A 13,720-nucleotide genomic window follows, 5' to 3' on the forward strand; every position below is an offset into this window, starting at 1 on the left:
GTCTTACAGGCACGTGGAGGCCACACACACTACTGAGCCTCATTTTGACATGTTTTAAGGACATTACATACATTTTGAGTGTCACTCCAAATCCGGACCTCCATGGGTTGATACATTTGATTTCCATTGATAATTTTGGTGTGATTTTGTTGTCAGCACATTCAACTATGTAAAGAAAAAAGTATTTAATAAGAATATTTCATTCATTCAGATCTAGGATGTGTTATTTTAGTGTTCCCTTTATTTTTTTGAGCAGTGTAGGTATAGATCAGTGTTCAGGGCTAGATTCTAAGTAAAGCAGATGTCACCATCTCTCCAAGGGTGTCTCAGGGGGAGTTGGGATATGCAAAAACACATTTCCAATCCACTTATGCGTATAATACACACTTGTACATGTGTGAAATAGAACAAATATAAGCACCCACCTAATATAATTGTTTTATGTGGTTGTATGGGGAATAAATTAAGTGAGTTTTATTATTGGCAAAGCTGAGAACTGTTTGGAACAGAAAGTGAATCTGAATGTAGGACTGTTCCCTTTACTCACAGCCCTGTGGGACTCACCAGCTGTGCTCTAGCGGGGAAGAACAGGAGGGGCCTGGGGACTAACTAACTCTCCCTTCACCAAATACAGACACACTGGAGCGCAGACACACACGTGCACACACAGACACAAACAAACAAAGATAAACAAACAAACACATGGACACACGCTGCAAGGGCCTAGACAGGATAACCTCAAGTGTCACACAAAATCTCTTCCCATCTCTGACAGTCACACTCTCTTATCCACAGAGACTTTTTGGGGGGGAGGCATCTGCATACAGTTTGCCACCATGCCAATCTCCTGAGAGCCACACTGAGCGAGCCGCTCAGACTGGGGGGGGTTGTCAGGACAGGGTAAACCCTTTCATTCAGCTCTCCCTCTCTCTCCGGGCAGGAGGAAGGATGAGAGGGGGATAAAGGAGGAGGGGGGGGGGTGTTTATAAGCCTGCAGAACAGGCACTTGACCTCCTTTCGCTTGGCTTCCCCCAGCTGTAGAAATACGGTGGGAACACACAGTCCCAGAGTATAGTGCTTCTGAGAGGAGGCTGTCTGCTATGAAGGAGCAGAGCAGACAGACATCAGATGCACTAACACACACATAGAACAAACGCAAATATTAGTTGTGTGTGTGTGTGTGTGTGTGTGTCTCTCCAGAAACTAAACACACTGCACACTAAACTGTGAATTAAACCAATAAAAACAAGACTCTGAACCAAGGCCAGTCACTACGTTCCATAACACCATCAAGACAGAAAATAAATGTCCTGAATTTCCAGGAATCACAACAGAGCATTAAACATGCTTAAAAGTAACCCTTTCTAATCATCCAGTATAATCCCGCGTATCAATTCATCAGAATAATTGCCACAGTAAACCTACAGTATAAGAAGGGAATAAACCTAGAGGATCATGGGCCTTGAAAACAATAACCCAGTGCACACTGCAGTCAGTTTGTATTCGTCTGTAATGACCTACACAACCAACAATCCCAGGCAACTATTGATCCAGCTAAAAGAAGTGTTGACAAAAGAGGGATACGCATATCAAATTAAGGCATTGACATTTTTCAACAGCTTGAAACTTTATCTAGTCTTCCGGTGCAAAATTTGATCCGGACCAGCTGACAACACCAAACATTCCTGTAGACTCATCTGTTTTATTCCGACAGCCTACGGAACAGCGCACCACTTTAGGATCAGTTATGCACACACACACACACTAAATGCGCTTTGAGAAGGAGGTGAGGAGAGAGGATGCGAGGAATCAAGGAAATACAATTAAGAGTCATCCCTGGAAACGTCCCAACACCACCCCTGAAGGCACCATTATCAGATACTTTGTAGATAGGTAATGAAAGGAAATCGATTGTTATCGAATCAGAACATTTTCAGTTGAAGAAATGGCTGTGGTCACACGCACATCCATCAAAAAACGTGCGTGCTTGGCTAATGGTACATACATGAAAAGAACAAAGGCCTGTACACTGTTTACTCCCAAATAATTACCACCTTCAATGATGTTTTGATCCAGAGGATCTTCGTCAGGTCCACAATATCTGCTAGCTATATAAATACATTTCTGGTTGCTATCCCTTTAAAAGGTACATATGGCTCTTCTTCCTGAAATGAGCAACTAATCTGTAAATTACAAGCTATTATCTTTCCACCATTGTTCATAGCTATTAGCTACAGACAGGATATTGTACCTATATATCAGCGGAAGTAGCCTCTTAAGAGAGTGTATTTATGAGAAACTGGAAGAAAACATTTGTTGCACTGCAATGTCTTCCTTTTGAATTTGAAAGGCTTCATGCTAATGACATCTTAGGGCGGCAGGTAGCCGAGCGGGTAGAGTGTTGGGCCAGTAAACTGAAAAGGTTACTTGTCCGAATCACCAAGCTGACAAGGTGAAAAATCTGCCGTAGACCCTTGAGCAAGGCACTTAACCCTAATTGCTGTTGATAATGGCTGCCCCTGGCCGTAACCCCACTCTCACACATGAGTATAATACACACTTGAACATGTGTGAAATAGCACAAATATAAGCACCCACCAAATTATTAAAAGGGATTTATTTTGGATTTATGCTGCTCTTATACTCAAAATTAGGCCTAAAAAGTAAGTAGCCTTGCCCGAGCCAGAATGGCCCATAGGGCAGGAGCCCATCTCCTGTTGTTGTAGTCTGAGGCAGCTGGAGAGGGTGCTAGTCTATCACTAGGTCGATGTATTCACATGCTAAGCCTAGTAATAGCCTGCAATGCCACTGTTAATTACATGTTCTCTTCCAAGTAGCGTTATGCATGCTTGTTTAACAACCGCTTATTGAAAATGCACTATAAATAGACCTGTCAGAGAGAAATGCCGCATGTAGTCCTCGTGTTTTGTTCAGTGTCACTGAATTGGAAACACCCATAAATAGACAATGAGATTTAAGTGTAGTCACATTTTCTCTTAGTTAATCATTATCTCGCTCAACCACGAATGCTGCACTTGAACTTATGGGTCAGTGAAGGATTACCCGCAGGTTTGCGTCAAACTCTGCGGAGCTAACATTGATTCTATCCAATCTGCAAGGAAGGATTAGGAGTAATAGCCCTCCACTTTAGAGTTTTGTAATGGAAAAACATCTCCTGCTCAAGTTTAGAATAGGAGATCTCTTCAGGAAGCCGCTTTCTCACAAATGAGCAGCTAGGACCAGTCACAGGGATGAGGCTTGGTGCTGCTGATGGGGACTTCAGATTGTTCTCAGACCAGGCTCACAGCTCTTCCTCCTCCTGTGTGACTATATGGCTGCTGACATGGCCAATTTTGGCCCAATTATGCAAACCCCACGTTCTATGGTTCCGTCCTGCATGCCTTTGGGACATTATCGTATCAAATTCAATTAGAGATTCTCTTTTGTTTTCACAATGTCATTCAGTTGATGATGCTCTACTGGAATGACTAGTCCACCGTAGGCAGTACGGAGCATGTATGAAAAGCACACATCTCCTATGCAACAGCAGTGTAGCTTTGCTTTGTTGTAACACTGGCCTTGTTTACTATGAAGGGGGAGGGAGAGAGGAGGATGGTCTAATGAACCGGAAGCCAAATGCTCAGCCCAGCACATTAGGGGAAATATGCAATGACTGGAAAACCTTCAGAGATGTGGAAGAGATCTAATTTGCCACAGACACACTATAATAAAATCCTCAGACCACTACACTACCGTTCCTCTCGGGTCTGAGCACCAAACTCATAACACACAGCTAAAACAACAGCCACATGCTTGTACAGCGCCTATCACATACAGTATACATACACATACCTGTGTTGTCCTGACACCACACAAACTAGTGTTGTCCTGACACCACACAAACAACATAGTGGGGCAAAAAAGTATTTAGTCAGCCACCAATTGTGCAAGTTCTCCCACTTAAAAAGATGAGAGAGGCCTGTACATTTCATCATAGGTACACTTCAACTATGACAGACAAAATGAGAAATAAAATCCAGAAAATCACATTGTAGGATTTTTAATTACATTTATTTGCAAATTACGGTGGAAAATAAGTATTTGGTCAATAACAAAAGTTTATCTCAATACTTTGTTATATACCCTTTGTTGACAATGACAGAAGTCAAACGTTTTCTGGAAGTCTTCACAAGGTTTTCATACACTGTTGCTGGTATTTTGGCCCATTCCTCCATGCAGATCTCCTCTAGAGCAGTGATGTTTTGGGGCTGTTGCTGGGCAACACGGACTTTCAACTCCCTCCAAAGATTTTCTATGGGTTTGAGATCTGGAGACTGGCTAGGCCATTCCAGGACCTTGAAATGCTTCTTACAAAGCCACTCCTTCGTTGCCTGGGCGGTGTGTTTGGGATCATTGTCATGCTGAAAGACCCAGCCATGTTTCATCTTCAATGCCCTTGCTGATGGAAGGAGGTGTACCTATGATGAAAATTACAGGCCTCTCATCTTTTTAAGTGGGAGAACTTGCACAATTGGTGGCTGACTAAATACTTTTTTGCCTCACTGCTGTCACAATATCATAATTTGGAGTTTGATAGTAGGTTTAGTATCACAATACTCAATACCAAAAAGATACCACAGCAAACAAATACAGTTGGGAGAAGGTCAGATTTTCAAATAATCTTTCCATGTTTTTGCTTTTCAAAACCACACTTAATATAAAAAAAACTAGACTGGATGTTCTATGTTCACAACAATGAACTCATTCAAGTCAATGATGACATAATGGGTGGACTAGCAGCCATGGATGCGGTAAAGAGGTCAATCGAACTCCAACACACAATGGAATTACCATGGAAACGCGTGGGGAAAAGGGCTGTGGGAGAAAGATTCAGAATCTTTCAGAATCTCATTGCCCCACAGCAAAATTAGCCTACATTGACATTCTACATTACCATTTAAATTATTGCATCGCAATACTGGCAACCATTGCGAGTGTACCTATGAGTTCAGTCAAATTGCCAGGGTAAGAGGTTCTGAACCTGTTCTATTCATTCTATTTCTATATGTGCTACTGCTGCTGCATTGTGGTCACTCAGTCAGCGATTTGTTCGACCAAAACATATATACATTTGTTTTACGGTCATGACGATTAACTTATTTTCATGGCAGTCTTCATCCATAACCGTCAGTTACACGGTTACACTAATTATGCCAGCCCTAATTTTACCACACAGGAGACCACTTTTGAGGATTGTGAAAAATCTAAGACATTTTGATTGAGTGTAGTTGCCCTTTAATTTAAGTGTGCATGCACTGTAAAGATGTATAGAGAGCATTACATGGAAATAACCCATTTTGCATGGAGATTACTTTCAAATGGCAGAAGCCTTCAATGGCAGTCAATTGGGTTGGGATTCCTATTGGTTGGGAGCGAGCAGACAATTATCAGAGCATTTTCGTCTTCAATTGGTTTGCCAAGTTTGTAAATGGCTTTAAGCAATATGACTGCCATCTAGTGGCCAAAAATTAATGACAAGATTTGGTTCAAGACCCCAGCAAGGCAGGCGGCAGTGGCAAGTCACCTATATTAGCCCTTACACTTTTTTTTTAACATAAGAAAATTGACTGCTTTAAAATGGAGAGAGCATGGGCAGCGCCATTGAGCCTGTCACCAGGGCCATAATGGCACAGATACAACGTTGCAATCTCTATACAATGCACCAAGCACTGTTTGGTTGGCAGTGTTCCTGTAGCGCACATGTGAGTTTGCTTAACAAATGCCCACTGGATTTAAGAAAATAATCATGATTCTGCCAGGTAGGCATAGGCTACTTTGTAGTTAACTTTAAATTGAAAAGACTGACGCAGTCTGTTCATGTCTTATGGTAAACATGGGCTTTCATACTTCTCGAATTCTCAGTGCAGCTCAAGCAATTACTCCAACTGTCAACACATTCAAATGAATATAGGAAACGTACCGGAGACACTTTGGTTGGGAATTGTGGGCAGGTGAACTTTCGGGCTGTGCGTCCCCCGCAGATGGTGGTCTCAGAGCCGTGTAGCTACAGTAAGTCATAATGGGACGCCAGACTATGGCATCTGTGGACTTTGATTTACGCTTAACACATACTATTTGCAGCGGGACTGACATCATACTTGTTTTATGATTGCATAACATTTTTTAAAATCCCTTTACTTGAATTAGTAATAATATCATATTGATGTTGACATGTAAGATTGGGGGCAGCTTATGAGATCTACACATTACCATCTCCATAAACAGATGGTAATCACATTACCATCTCCCTAAACACAAGGCTGATCTGTGCAGATATAGGCTGGAAAATGCCATTACAGCACAGAGGAAAGACTCTCTCTCGCCCTCATGGCTTCAATATTAGCACAGCTTGGTTTCGGTGTGGATAAACACCATATAGGAAGTGTACCAACAGTTTCCTGTCCTGTGGATCCATTCTCCTCTGTCTCTGAGCAGAAGGGTCTAACTGCCTGGTGCTGCGGTTTATTTGTGCTGGCTATTGACGTCTGTGTCGCATTCCTCGGGCCGCTCAATATCTGAACGTCCTCCATTTCCTGTGTCTCTGACACACAACACTGGTGGAGGCTGCTTGTGTTGCCATGTTTTTCATTGCACAAATTTTCAGAGGGATTAATCATAAAAGGATTTCACACTGATTTCACCATGATCATCATCACAACAAGACTGCGACACCAGCAAAGATCTAATCTGCAATGTGGGGGTGGGGAGGTCGGATCATAGTAGATTAATTACTATTTCCCTCGGTCAAGAGGACTGTGACTAAATCTATAATATGGGATCTCTCGCTCTCTGGACATCATGAGTAGATCTAAGTAGTTATTAATGGTGTGAACTGCCATGGCCCTAGGTGAACAACTTTAGGGAGAACAGAATTACGTCAGAGCACAATATCAGAACAATGTCAGTACAGAGTGTTCTCACTGACGTCCTCTACTACGCCTGGCTGGCTGTGTGGAACACTGTCACGTGATGAGGACTACTCACCCATACTGTTGGTGGAGCTGCACCACATCAGCAGACAACCAGTACAGAGAACATTCAGCATGGTGAACATCAGGATTCTCCATGACTGAAACACACAGAGCATAACATTAAATAGAGCTTTCCAAACCAAATTAATTCCTTTAGATGTATAGGATTGATGGGAGTGGGATATTAACAGGTAATGCAAGTGGATGATAGGTTATATTATGCCCGTGTCTAACCTGTCTGTTAAAGAAATATACATTTTTAATCTACGCCGTAATTCAGTGAATGTTTTGTATCAGACAAACCATGTAAAAAATGGAAAGCAAAAATGTGAGGAGGACAGTACAAACTCGAGGCCATCCACTGCTGCTTGGCCTGTCACTTTGTGTTGGAGTCAGAGGCTGTCCTTGGAGTGCTGTGAAATCTACAATTACTGCGGTGCGCAGTGTTATGACAGGGCTAGGGCGTCTTGTGACAGCCGGAGCCAGGGACAGAGATAGGAGCTGAAGTGTGTGTGTGGGCCTGTTGTGGCGTCAGGGCCCTACAGAACGCTGTGACCGTGTGTGTGTGTGTGCAAACATAGCGACAGTATGCTGCACAACACATCCCAACCACACACTAACAGACACACACGAAAAACACATGAGATGACACACTGACACCCTCTGGGTGATGGCGGTATTGCAGGTAAACATGTCAGCACATCTTTTTCCTGAGGGTTGTACTGAAGACATCACATATCGAAGTTAAATTTGACATTGGAGTGACACTCGCAAACACCCTTAGGAAAGACCTGAGTCACAGACTATAATTGCTGATATATCATCTATAAATAACGTGTCGACCTAAAGTACTGCATCATCAGCTTGCGACAAACACTATACTGCATCATCAGCTCGAGCATGCGCCACGCAACATGCATGCATTATAAGCCTGAATTATCCATGGCTGCTGTGTGGCTCAGTTGGTTAAGCATGGCGCTTGCAATGCCGGGATTGTGTTTTCGATTCCCGGGGCTACCCATGCGTAAAATGTATGCACGCCATAACTAAGTCCCTTTGGATAAAAGTCTGCTAAATGGCTTATTATTATATTATACAGGACACATGCCAAGTGACTGTTACGCTCCGTAGTGATGGAAGTTAGACTGACTGCATCTTCTCCGTGTGACTAGTAGTTTCACTGTTATGCCTTTAATCCAGCAGAGTATAGGCCTACTCCACAGCACAGGGGGAGAGGACCCACTGTATTTTAATACCAGGTCAACAGCAGAATCATTCTAGAAGACTCCTGTTAGTAGGTGCAAGGACGGAGCAGTGTCCAGCCACAGTGAGCCTCAAGTATCACACAATCACACCCTTATCAAGAAAGACAACCGTCCCCACTTACTCCACTAAAAGTATCAAGTCTAGAACTCTTTCATTTCAGAAAACTTAGTCTCTTCTCCATGCATGTGAAGTGAACTAAGATGACTACCTCAATCAGTCTCTGTTCCTATAAAACCAAACCCAGTGCCTCTTCCATACAGCTTTTAGGGAGAGTAGTCAGAAGTCACACCACAGCACACTCTCTCCCTAGTCCCTACTCTTGTAGATGAGGGCCTTTACCTCTGGCAGATGGGCCGCTTGGAGCCAAAAGCAGCTTATCCCAGACAGTGCAGCCCCGAGGCTAGCCATCCCATTGGTCCGTCGGTAGAGGCATGCAGACCTACACTAGCAGAGCTAGCTAGTACACCGGCAGATGGAACACATACAGATAATTCCTAAAGAGGGGATTGAACCCCCATGTACCCTCGCTGTACACAGTGCACAGTCAGTGGAGAGCAGGGTATCAGTCAAGAACCTTAATGTGTCCCTGTGGACAGAAGCCTTACAGTCCGGTCTTTATACCATCCAATATCCCATGTGTAACGGAGATAAGAACATGCCGTAAGCTCACTGCACAGCTTAAAATGTTGCCAATGGTGCAATCTAAATTTGATCTTTTTCTATAGCTCAACTGGTTCGTACGTTGTCAAGGATGTCAGTCACGTACGTGTTAGAGCGGCAGAGGAACCCGGGTTTGAGCCGTGGTACGGACAGTTTACTCCAAGTTGTACTCAGGGAGGAAGCTAATACTACTAAACTAGCAGTGATGTCGGTTTCACATGCAGCCCTGATCCTTTGATACTAGCCTATAGTGGGGTCCGGAATTATTGGATCCCTTGATAAAGAGGAGCACAAAAAAAAGACTATATAATAAATACTGAGCTATATTTTATGCTACAATATTCAGTCAGAGTCTTCCTGACTCATAAACATTTTGTTTTTATTATTCTATACTAAGACAATTGCTCAGAAAAAGAGAATATTTCCATATCCATCCTCCATGAAGACCTTATTTTAAAGTCCTAAGTGTTTTAAGGCATAACATGCCCCCACATGACTTCACTGTCAAGGTCACATATACTCTTACAGCTTGGCTTGTATAACAGCATTGCACTTTGCAGACCATTTTGCCTGTTTCTCTGCCAGGTACCCTAAAGCGAATCAAAAGCCTTCCAGGAAAATATACCAGGGATATTTTGGATACAACCTAGATTTAAAAAAAAGTTGTGTTTACGTGTCAAATATGTTGCACATAGCCACTTCTTTGTCTTTGTGCAAGTGATGGATGATGCTTCAAAGGCTTGACAAAACAGGGGCAAACCAAAGATGACCTATAGGGGAGAGAGGGGTATGTTGAGCCAAAGGGGGATGATAAGCCACCCGTGTTTCTAGGAAACTATATACAAAATTAATCATTTGACCAAATCTTTGGGAAGAGGTAATTTCATGGAGTCTGTAACCGAAGAAACCACATGGAAAAAGTGGTACGGAACTTAAGTCCAAAAAAACAGATTTTCACCAAGTCAAATCAATTTATTGCGTTGAGGTTTCATGATGCTTGTATCTACATAAAAGTAGATACTTTTAACATTGTTCAATACATTAGTTGGGTTCTCTATAAGCTTCAATATGAGGTCTTAAACGTACACTACATGAACAAAAGTATGTGTAGACCAGCTCGTCAAACATCTCATTCAAAAATCATGGGAATTAATATGGAGTTGGTCCCCCCCTTTGCTGCTATAAAAGCCTCCACTCTTCTGCGAAGGCTTTCCACTAGATGTTGGAACATTGCTGCGGGGGACTTGCTTCCATTTAGCCACAAGAGCATTAGTGAGGTCGGCACTGATGTGGGGCAATTAGGCCTGGCTCGCAGTCTGTGTTCCAATTTTTCCCAAAAGTGTTCGATAGGGTTGAGGTCAGGATTCTGTGCAGGCCAGTCAAGTTCTTCCACAACAATCTCAACAAACCATTTCTGTATGGACCTCGCTTTGTGCATGGGGGCATTGTCATGCTGAAACAGGAAAGGGCCTTCCCCAAACTGTTGCCACAAAGTTGGAAGCACAGAATCATCTAGAATGTCATTGTATGCTGTAGCGTTAAGATATCCCTTCACTGGAGAAGCCTAAACCATGAAAAACAGTCCCAGGCCATTACTCCTCCTCCACCAAACTATACAGTTGGCATTATGCATTCAGGCAGCAGACATCTTTCTCCTGGCATCCGCCATACCCAGATTTGTTTGTCAGAGTGTCAGAAGGTGAAGAGTGATTCATCACGCCAGAGAACACGTTTCCACTGCTCCAGAGTCCAATGGAAACACCACTCTTGCCGACGCTTGGCATTGCACATGGTGATCTTAGGCTTGTGTGCGGCTGCTCGACCATAGAAACCCATTTGCTCGACCACGGAAACCCGCTTCATGAAGCTCCCGCCGAACAGTAAATGTGCTGACGTTGCTTCCAGAGGTAGTTTTGAATTCAGTAGCGAGTGTTCCATTCGAGGACAGACCATTTTTACCCACTTCAGCACTCAGTGGTCCCGTTCTGAGAGCTTGTGTGGCCTACCACCTCGCGGCTGAGCCGTGAGTGGCTCCTAGACGTTCCACTTCACAATAACAGCACTTGCTGTTCACCGGGGCAGCTCTTGCAGGGCAAAAATGTAATATACTGACTTGTTGGAAAGGTGGCATCCTATGATGTTCCCACTTTGAAAGTCACTGAGATCTTCAGTAAGGCCATTCAATTGACAATGTTTGTCAATGGAGATTGCATGGCTGTGTGCTTGATTTTATATACCGGTCAGTAATGGGTGTGGCTGAAATAGCGGAGTCCACGAATTTGAAGAGCAGGTGTAACTGAGTTTGGTTTGTAGGCCTCCTTGCTCGCACACGCTTTTTCATTTCTGCCCACAAATTTTCTATAGGATTGAGGTCAGGGCTTTGTGATGGCCACTCCAATACCTTGACTTTGTTGTCCTTAAGCCATTTTGCCACAATTTTGGAAGTATGCTTGGGGTCATTCATTGTCAATTTGGAAGACCCATTTGCGACCAAGATTTAACTTCCTGACTGATGTCTTGAGATGTTGCTTCAATATATCCGCATAATTTTCCTCCCCCATGATGCCATCTATTTGTAAAGTACATCAGTCCCTCCTGCAGCAAAGCACCCCCAAAAGATGCTGCCACCCCGTGCTTCATGGTGTTCTTCGGCTTGCAAGCCTCCCCCTTTTTCTCTCAACCATACCGATGGTCATTATGGCCAAACAGTTCTATTTTTGTTTCATCAGACCAGAGGTCATTTATCCAAAAAGTATGATCTTTGTCCCCTTGTGCAGTTGCAAACCGCAGTCTTTTTTTTAATGGCGGTTTTGGAGCAGTGGCTTCTTCCTTGCTGAGCAGCCTTTCAGGTTATGTTGATACAGGACTTGTTTAACTGTGGATATAGATAGTTTTGTACCTGTTTCCTCCAGCATCTTCACAAGGTCCTTTGCCATTGTTCTGGGATTGATTTGTACTTTTCGCACCAAAGTACGTTCATCTCTAGGAGACAGAACGCGTCTCCTTCCTGAGTGGTGTGACGGCTGCGTGGTCCCATGGTGTTTATACTTGTGTACTATTGTTTGTACAGATGAACGTGGTACCTTCAGGCATTTGGAAATTGCCCCCAAGGATGAACCAGACTTGTGGAGGTCTACAATTACTTTTCTGATGTCTTGACTGATTTCTTATGATTTTCCCAATATGTCAAGCAAAGAGAAACTGAGCTTGAAAGTAGGCCTTGAAATACATCCACAGGTACACCTCCAATTGACTCAAATGATGTCAATTAGCCTATCAGAAGCTTCTAAAGCCATGACATCATTTTCTGGAATTTTCCAAGCTGTTTAAAGGCACAGTCAACTTAGTGTATGTAAACTTCTGACCCACTGGAAATGTGATCCAATGAATTATAAGTGAAATAATCTTTCTGTAAACAATTGTTGGAAAAAATTACTTGTGTCATGCACAAAATAGATGTCCTAACTGACTTGCCAAAACTATCATTTGTTAACAAGAAATTTGTGGAGTGGTTGAAAAACGAGTTTTAATGACTCCAACCTAAGTGTAAGTAAACTTCAACCGTATTTGTGTGGCATGAAAGTGCAACCTTGTAGCTGTGTGGGCCAATATAGTCTAAATGTTTGTCTTGGGGTAAGTTGACCCAATAGCAAGTTGAGCAAATTAAAGTGTTTTCATCCCAGATGTAATGGAAAGCATTATCGCTGGGATATGAGGTAACAGGCCCATGTTAAGTGTTTTTTTTAAATTATCATTTGTTAGGTGTTAAAGGGATATTTGGGTATTTTGGCAATGAGGCACTTTACCTACTTCCCCAGAGTTAGATGAACTTGTGGATACCATTTTTATGTCCGTGTCCAGTATGAAGGACAGTACAGGTAGTTTCACGAGCCAATGCTAACTTGTGTTACCCAGACTTCCAGTCATCACGCCAACACTAGTTAGCATTGGCTCACGAAACTACCTATAACTTCCTTCATACATAAAAATGGTATCCACTAGTTTATCTGACTCTGGGAAGTAGATGAAGGGCCTCCTTTCAGAAATCCCAACGTATCCCTTTAAAAAGATGCACTATACAGAAATCGCACCGCCATTTCCTGGTTGCTAAAATTCTAATAGTTTGCCTAATTTCAATTTATGTGACTAAACAAGAAAATATATTGTAGAGAATCATTTTACCATCTAAACCGCTGTGAAATATCTTTCCATAACCCAAAATATTGTAGTTTCAGCTGGTGTACAAAACCAAAATGTTAAAGACCCTAAAACTAAACTTAAGAACGGGAAGCATAGAACAGGTCTACCGCTTCTTAGACTTGCTTTCAATGAGAATGACAGATCTATAACACACATTTCTTTGTAAATTTGGTCAGGTCACCCAAAAAGTTACATATTACAGCTTTAAGCCTGTGTTAAAAGATGCTTAAAATTATTTTTAAAACAAAATGCTATTGTGATTGAATTGTGTTTGGGAGATAAAGATAGACATGGTTTTAAAAAAGTGGCAATATGTCATACAGTACAAAGATGTGTAGGCGGCTTAACTTACCCTATACCTGGGGTAAGTTGTGCCAAGAGACCACTTTTTTGGACAAGATATGTTCTCAAAACTGTAACGGTTACATGAATTCTGATTATTTCCAGGTATAAACAACACCCTAAAATATGTACATTTCTTTGTTAGAATGAATAATATTTCTCAACTGAGTGATGCTGAATATGTTTAAAAACTTAACTTACCCCACTCTCCCCTATAAAAA

At 42.4% G+C, this 13,720-nt stretch overlaps 1 protein-coding gene across 1 annotated transcript in view; it reads right to left on the bottom strand.

Moving 5' to 3' along the window:
• LOC109890027 (zinc transporter 6-like) overlaps positions 1–13,720 on the bottom strand; it is a 74,796-nt gene that overhangs the window by 58,208 nt on the left and 2,868 nt on the right. Inside the window, exon 4 of the mRNA XM_020481986.2 lies at positions 7,045–7,129. Within this exon, the coding sequence (XP_020337575.1) occupies positions 7,045–7,129 (85 nt within the window). The remainder of the gene's footprint in view (positions 1–7,044; positions 7,130–13,720) is intronic.

Source organism: Oncorhynchus kisutch, linkage group LG4, assembly GCF_002021735.2.
Source record: "Oncorhynchus kisutch isolate 150728-3 linkage group LG4, Okis_V2, whole genome shotgun sequence".
Lineage (NCBI taxonomy): Eukaryota > Metazoa > Chordata > Actinopteri > Salmoniformes > Salmonidae > Oncorhynchus > Oncorhynchus kisutch.